Source organism: Bombina bombina, chromosome 7, assembly GCF_027579735.1.
Source record: "Bombina bombina isolate aBomBom1 chromosome 7, aBomBom1.pri, whole genome shotgun sequence".
NCBI lineage: Eukaryota > Metazoa > Chordata > Amphibia > Anura > Bombinatoridae > Bombina > Bombina bombina.
In genome coordinates this window covers 34,034,918-34,043,579 of record NC_069505.1, presented here as the reverse complement: position 1 = coordinate 34,043,579, position 8,662 = coordinate 34,034,918, and the positions used below count along the sequence as shown (strand labels likewise).

General features: G+C 40.3%; 1 protein-coding gene across 1 annotated transcript in view; it reads left to right on the top strand.

Moving 5' to 3' along the window:
- The window catches only part of DPP3 (dipeptidyl peptidase 3), a gene marked incomplete in the record, with an annotated part of 131,182 nt that overhangs the window by 34,513 nt on the left and 88,007 nt on the right, over positions 1 to 8,662 (top strand). Inside the window, 2 exon segments of the mRNA XM_053720021.1 lie at positions 878 to 968; positions 2,110 to 2,243. Of these exon segments, the coding sequence (XP_053575996.1) occupies positions 878 to 968; positions 2,110 to 2,243 (225 nt within the window).

Below are 8,662 nucleotides of genomic sequence, written 5' to 3'. Positions count from 1 at the left end.
CAACCATACATTAACCCATCACTTGCTAGAGACCTAAAGAGCACCATACATTAACCCATCACTTGCTAGAGACCTAAAGAGCACCATACATTAACCCATCGCTTGCTAAGGGCAACCATACATTAACCCATCACTTGCTAGAGATCTAAAGAGCACCATACATTAACCCATCGCTTGCTAGAGACCTAAAGAGCACCATACATTAACCCATCACTTGCTAGAGACCTAAAGAGCACCATACATTAACCCATCACTTGCTAGAGACCTAAAGAGCACCATACATTAACCCATCGCTTGCTAGAGATCTAAAGAGCACCATACATTAACCCATCGCTTGCTAAGGGCAACCATACATTAACCCATCACTTGCTAGAGACCTAAAGAGCACCATACATTAACCCATCGCTTGCTAGAGCTAAAGAGCACCATACATTAACCCATCACTTGCTAGAGACCTAAAGAGCACCATACATTAACCCATCGCTTGCTAGAGACCTAAAGAGCACCATACATTAACCCATCACTTGCTAGAGACCTAAAGAGCACCATACATTAACCCATCGCTTGCTAGAGCTAAAGAGCACCATACATAAACCCATCGCTTGCTAGAGCTAAAGAGCACCATACATTAACCCATCACTTGCTAGAGACATAAAGAGCACCATACATTAACCCATCGCTTGCTAGAGACCTAAAGAGCACCATACATTAACCCATCGCTTGCTAGAGACCTAAAGAGCACCATACATTAACCCATCGCTTGCTAGAGACCTAAAGAGCACCATACATTAACTCATCACTTGCTGGAGACCTAAAGAGCAACCATGCATTAACCCCTTCCTTGCTAGAGCACTTCTCAAATCTCTTTTCCCTACAGAACCTCAGCGCTTACAATACTCGGCTGTTTAAGACTGACAGTGGTGGCAATAACAAATATGAGGTGCGGTTGGCGTCTGTTATTAAAGATGGTGAGGATTCTCTTGTATGCAGGGAGGGGGGATTCTCTTGTATGCAGGGAGGGGGGGATTCTCTTGTATGCAGGGAGGGGGGGATTCTCTTGTATGCAGGGAGGGGGGATTCTCTTGTATGCAAAGGGGGAGGGACTCTCTTGTATGCAGAGGGGGAGGGACTCTCTTGTATGCAGAGAGTGGGGGGGGGACTCTTGTATGCAGAGAGTGGGGGGGGGGGACTCTTGTATGCAGAGAGTGGGGGGAGGACTCTTGTATGCAGAGAGTGGGGGGAGGACTCTTGTATGCAGAGAGTGGGGGGGACGACTCTTGTATGCAGAGAATGGGGGGACGACTCTTGTATGCAGAGAATGGGGGGACGACTCTTGTATGCAGAGAGTGGGGGGACGACACTTGTATGCAGAGAGTGGGGGGACGACTCTTGTATGCAGAGAGTGGGGGGACGACTCTTGTATGCAGAGAGTGGGGGGGGACTCTTGTATGCAGAGAGTGGGGGGGGACTCTTGTATGCAGAGAGTGGGGGGGGGACTCTTGTATGCAGAGAGTGGGGGGGGACTCTTGTATGCAGAGAGTGGGGGGGACTCTTGTATGCAGAGAGTGGGGGTGACTCTTGTATGCAGAGAGTTGGGGGGACTCTTGTATGCAGAGAGTGGGGGGGACTCTTGTATGCAGAGAGTGGGGGGGGACTCTTGTATGCAGAGAGTGGGGGGGGACTCTTGTATGCAGAGAGTGGGGGGGGACTCTTGTATGCAGAGAGTGGGGGGGGACTCTTGTATGCAGAGAGTGGGGGGGGACTCTTGTATGCAGAGAGTGGGGGGGGACTCTTGTATGCAGAGAGTGGGGGGGGGACTCTTGTATGCAGAGAGTGGGGGGGGACTCTTGTATGCAGAGAGTGGGGGGGGACTCTTGTATGCAGAGAGTGGGGGGGGACTCTTGTATGCAGAGAGTGGGGGGGGGACTCTTGTATGCAGAGAGTGGGGGGGAGACTCTCTTGTATGCAGATAGTGCTACCTTCTCCTGCTTTCTGTCTCTCTGTCAGCCCCATACGCGTATCTCTGTGACTCTCATTGTCTGTCCCACTCCCCCTCAGTCTATTTACTGCATTTATATTTCTTTGTCCATCTCTCTGTTTCACCCTCAGGTTGCGCTGTGGAGTCGTCTGACCTCTGTGCCTCTCTGGGAACTTTTGAGTTTGAGGGTAATGAGTTTCAGGTCACTCGAGGAGACTATTCCCCCCTGCTGCTCCGTGTGCAAGAAAACCTGGAAAAAGCAAAGGTGATTGGTACAGCTGCACTATGTTTAGCTGTCACCCTCAAATTCTTTGCCTTTACTCCCTTTTAGTGTTGTCATTAGACTATTAGTATTGTCATTAGACTATTAGTATTGTCATTAGACTATTAGTGTTGTCATTAGATTATTAGTATTGTCATTAGACTATTAGTGTTGTCATTAGATTATTAGTATTGTCATTAGACTATTAGTGTTGTCATTAGACTATTAGTGTTGTCATTAGACTATTAGTATTGTCAGATTTTTAGTGTTGTCATTAGGTTATTAGTGTTGTCATTAGACTATTAGTGTTGTCATTAGACTATTAGTGCTGTCATTAGACTATTAGTGTTGTCATTAGACTATTAGTATTGTCATTAGATTATTAGTATTGTCATTAGATTATTAGTATTGTCATTAGACTATTAGTATTGTCATTAGATTATTAGTATTGTCATTAGACTATTAGTATTGTCAGATTTTTAGTGTTGTCATTAGATTATTAGTGTTGTCATTAGACTATTAGTGTTGTCATTAGACTATTAGTATTGTCATTAGATTATTAGTATTGTCATTAGACTATTAGTATTGTCATTAGATTATTAGTATTGTCATTAGACTATTAGTATTGTCATTAGATTATTAGTATTGTCATTAGACTATTAGTATTGTCAGATTTTTAGTGTTGTCATTAGATTATTAGTGTTGTCATTAGACTATTAGTGTTGTCATTAGACTATTAGTATTGTCATTAGACTATTAGTATTGTCATTAGATTATTAGTTTTGTCATTAGACTATTAGTATTGTCATTAGATTATTAGTATTGTCATTAGACTATTAGTGTTGTCATTAGATTATTAGTGTTGTCATTAGACTATTAGTGTTGTCATTAGACTATTAGTATTGTCATTAGACTATTAGTGTTGTCATTAGACTATTAGTATTGTCATTAGACTATTAGTGTTGTCATTAGACTATTAGTGGTGTCATTAGACTATTAGTGGTGTCATTAGACTATTAGTGTTGTCATTAGACTATTAGTGTTGTCATTAGACTATTAGTGTTGTCATTAGACTATTAGTGGTGTCATTAGACTATTAGTATTGTCATTAGACTATTAGTATTGTCATTAGACTATTAGTTTTGTCATTAGATTATTAGTGGTGTCATTAGATTATTAGTTTTGTCATTAGACTATTAGTGGTGTCATTAGATTATTAGTTTTGTCATTAGACTATTAGTGGTGTCATTAGATTATTAGTTTTGTCATTAGACTATTAGTGTTGTCATTAGACTATTAGTATTGTCATTAGATTATTAGTATTGTCATTAGACTATTAGTATTGTCAGATTTTTAGTGTTGTCATTAGATTATTAGTGTTGTCATTAGGCTTAGTATTGTCATTAGATTATTAGTATTGTCATTAGACTATTAGTTTTGTCATTAGACTATTAGTGGTGGCATTAGATTATTAGTTTTGTCATTAGACTATTAGTGTTGTCATTAGATTATTAGTGTTGTCATTAGATTATTAGTGTTGTCATTAGACTATTAGTGTTGTCATTTGACTATTAGTGCTGTCAGATTATTAGTGTTGTCATTAGACTATTAGTGTTGTCATTAGACTATTAGTGCTGTCATTAGATTATTAGTGGTGTCATTAGACTATTAGTGGTGTCATTAGACTATTAGTATTGTCATTAGATTATTAGTGTTGTCATTAGACTATTAGTGTTGTCATTAGACTATTAGTGCTGTCATTAGATTATTAGTGGTGTCATTAGACTATTAGTATTGTCATTAGACTATTAGTACTGTTGTCATTAGATTATTAGTGTTGTCATTAGATTATTAGTGTTGTCATTAGACTATTAGTGTTGTCATTAGACTATTAGTGTTGTCATTAGACTATTAGTGCTGTCATTAGATTATTAGTGTTGTCATTAGACTATTAGTATTGTCATTGTTGGTAATGTTATTAGATTATTTGCTTTATGCTGCCAATATTTTACACAAGTTTATTATTGCTGTATCTGCCAGATGTTGTCGTTTTCACTGCGCATTCATTATTTTCTGATCTCACATTATAATAATTTCTTTTTTATGACACGATGAGTCCACGGATCATCTTAATTACTAATGGGATATTCACCTCCTGGTCAGCAGGAGGAGGCAAAGAACACCACAGCAAAGCTGTTAAATATCACCTCCCTTCCCTCACACCCCAGTCATTCTCTTTGCATACGTTAGTGATAGGAAGTGGTAAAGTGAGGTGTTAGAAAAGATTCTTCAATCAAGAGCTTATTATTTTTAAAGTAGTGCAAGATTGTGCTGCTTTGTTCTAGGGTGTAGCCGTAGTCCATATCAGTCTCTGTAGTCGAGCTATTGGTGACTTTAGAGCAATGGGAACTTGTGGGACATAATTCTCTCTGTGCCTCCCATAGATTGTTTGCTGCCCTGATTATGAGAGTCTGAGGGGAAAATAGACTCAGTACTTTTTGTTTCCACAGGTCCATGTGAGGGAGAGGACCTCGCAAGCCGGGTGAGCTGCCCTACTGTCGGGCAGAATTTTAAGGTAAGTGCTAACTTTTATTTTCTGGGGTTTGTACACAGAAACGTTTGGCACTTTAACTTATACAAAAGGATGGGACAAGATGACTTTATCCCTAGGAGAGGATAAGTCATAGGGCAGTGACTGCAGGCACTGGGGACGTGGAGAAGTGGCTCAAGAGGGTCAATTTCTTATGTTTATGCTTGCGACAGGATAGCAACTCCCAACGGCCTTATTTATAATTCAGCAGCCGACCGGGAGGTTTTTGTTTTTGCTGCGCAACTAGACTTATCATGTATGCTGGGCAATTCCCTACTCCCAACGGCTTATTTTGTATTGGTAGCCAACCAGGAGGTGTATCTTTATTGCGCTACTAGCCTTGGTATGGTTTTGACAAAAAGAGGATAGTTGTTTGACCGGCTCATTTGGCATTAGCTAGCCGACCGGGAGGTTGCAATATTAAAGTTACCATGCTGTTTTTCCCCCCAACGCCTCTGTCTGAAACAGAGTTTTAGCCGCGCGTGAGATTTACCTTGTTACTCCCACGATGGGCGGAGCTATACTTCGTGTCATGTTTGCATGCCTTTTTTCCCTAAGCACGCTGCAACGGAGAGGGATGGTGGGTCGTCTTCTGCATTTTGTCACGCAGCAGAGAGGCTTCACATTCTGTGTTTAAAGGGTATTTTTAAACGGATGTCTACTATTTGTATTCTCTCATCCGTTGGCAGACATATGCCTCAGCAATGCTTAGTGAAGATTCGGGGGGTTTTTCTTATGAATTTAACGAATTATTTTTTGCAAAAATAAAGAAGTTTATTTTGTCAATTAAAGTCACAGTAGCATACAATTTTTAATTTTCAATTTTGAAATTACAGGTTAATAGAGTTACTTTTATTATTTAAAGTTACAGTAATTCTGGTGAGGATGTTCAAATTTTATTTGATAAAAATGTGAATAAAGGTATTTCATATACGTTATGCTTTAATGAACAAGTCTGTCAGATCCTCATGTATTGAGAGGATTTTATAGTTAAAGGGACAGTATACACTCATTTTCATATACAGGTATACCTCACTTTACAGCGCTTCACTTTACAGCGATTCGCTAATACAGCGCTTTGTGGAGCTGAAGTTCATCCTCCAAGCATTATGAAATAGTGCTGTAATCATTGTGAGTTTGCGAGAAAAGTGACTGGCACTATTTTGTTATGCGCAGTTCACTCTGTTTACAGCTTTACAGTGCAATCTGTGCCTCAGTGCTATAGTCTGGCAAATTTTACTACAGTAATTGTCACTGATTTACAGGTACAATATTTATTGAATTCTGTGCTGTGCTAGTGTTAAATGAAACTTAGCCCTATTGCACCCCTAATATATGTTAGTTCAAACATGTTTTCAAGTTTTTAAACACACAGGCAAGTGAAAAGAAAGCTAAAACTGCCTTGTTTCACTTTAAGGCGGTTTTCACTTTACAGTGGGGCTCCGGTCCCTAACCCGCTGTATGAGCGGGGTATACCTGTAACTGCATGTAATAGACACTACTATAAAGAATAAGATGCACAGATACTGATATAAAAATCCAGTATAAAACTGTTTAAAAACTTACTTAGAAGCTGTCAGTTTGGATCTGTTGAAAAGGTAGCTGGAAAGCCCACTGCAAGTGGGAAATAAGACCCTCCCCCCTCCCCCTTCTTTTGCATATGAAAAGACCCTTTACACAAACAGGAGCAAGCTGGAGAAGGTATACATCAGTACTCACATAAAACTTTGGGGCTTGGTTAGGAGTCTGAAAATCTGAGCAATGTTATTTAAAAATAAGCAAAAATAAACATTTTTTTTTTTAAAAAAACTTCATGGGCTATATACAGGGAGTGCAGAATTATTAGGCAAATTAGTATTTTGACCACATCATCCTCTTTATGCATGTTGTCTTACTCCAAGCTGTATAGGCTCGAAAGCCTACTACCAATTAAGCATATTAGGTGATGTGCATCTCTGTAATGAGAAGGGGTGTGGTCTAATGACATCAACACCCTATATCAGGTGTGCATAATTATTAGGCAACTTCCTTTGCTTTGGCAAAATGGGTCAAAAGAAGGACTTGACAGGCTCAGAAAAGTCAAAAATAGTGAGATATCTTGCAGAGGGATGCAGCACTCTTAAAATTGCAAAGCTTCTGAAGCGTGATCATCGAACAATCAAGCGTTTCATTCAAAATAGTCAACAGGGTCGCAAGTAGCGTGTGGACAAACCAAGGCGCAAAATAACTGCCCATGAACTGAGAAAAATCAAGCGTGCAGCTGCCAAGATGCCACTTGCCACCAGTTTGGCCATATTTCAGAGCTGCAACATCACTGGAGTGCCCAAAAGCACAAGGTGTGCAATACTCAGAGACATGGCCAAGGTAAGAAAGGCTGAAAGACGACCACCACTGAACAAGACACACAAGCTGAAACGTCAAGACTGGGCCAAGAAATATCTCAAGACTGATTTTTCTAAGGTTTTATGGACTGATGAAATGAGAGTGAGTCTTGATGGGCCAGATGGATGGGCCCGTGGCTGGATTGGTAAAGGGCAGAGAGCTCCAGTCCGACTCAGACGCCAGCAAGGTGGAGGTGGAGTACTGGTTTGGGCTGGTATCATCAAAGATGAGCTTGTGGGGCCTTTTCGGGTTGAGGATGGAGTCAAGCTCAACTCCCAGTCCTACTGCCAGTTTCTGGAAGACACCTTCTTCAAGCAGTGGTACAGGAAGAAGTCTGCATCCTTCAAGAAAAACATGATTTTCATGCAGGACAATGCTCCATCACACGCGTCCAAGTACTCCACAGCGTGGCTGGCAAGAAAGGATATAAAAGAAGAAAATCTAATGACATGGCCTCCTTGTTCACCTGATCTGAACCCCATTGAGAACCTGTGGTCCATCATCAAATGTGAGATTTACAAGGAGGGAAAACAGTACACCTCTCTGAACAGTGTCTGGGAGGCTGTGGTTGCTGCTGCACGCAATGTTGATGGTGAACGGATCAAAACACTGACAGAATCCATGGATGGCAGGCTTTTGAGTGTCCTTGCAAAGAAAGGTGGCTATATTGGTCACTGATTTGTTTTTGTTTTGTTTTTGAATGTCAGAAATGTATATTTGTGAATGTTGAGATGTTATATTGGTTTCACTGGTAAAAATAAATAATTGAAATGGGTATATATTTGTTTTTTGTTAAGTTGCCTAATAATTATGCACAGTAATAGTCACCTGCACACAGAGATATCCCCCTAAAATAGCTATAACTAAAAAAAAACTAAAAACTACTTCCAAAACTATTCAGCTTTGATATTAATGAGTTTTTTGGGTTCATTAAGAACATGGTTGTTGTTCAATAATAAAATTAATCCTCAAAAATACAACTTGCCTAATAATTCTGCACTCCCTGTAAATAGATCATCTACAAAGCATTTATGCAAAGAAAAAATGAGTGTATAATGTCCCTTTAAGAGATAAATCTCTTTTTAAGCGCCAACATTGTCTTAAATGCATTCTGACAATGTTCAATATATTCTGCAGCCTTCTCCTTAAGTGTCCCAAATATCTTAGCGTCCATTCAACCAGTGTCCTGCGCTTCCTCCACGACTCCACTGGAGTTACCTTGCAAGACATCGCTTCCGTCTCGTACTTTCAGTGAGTGGCAGTCCAGGATGCGTTGTCGGCTTCTCCCATGCTGCAGGGAGAGCGCAAGAGGAAATCTAAACATTCAGTGAGTGGCGTTTGTCACATTTGTTGTTATTTCAGAGATCCTCTCCCAGAAGCCTGAGGATACTTCAATAGCACCTGAGTATAAGTCCTCAAATTCTGATGGTATAATTCCTCCTGCTGATAC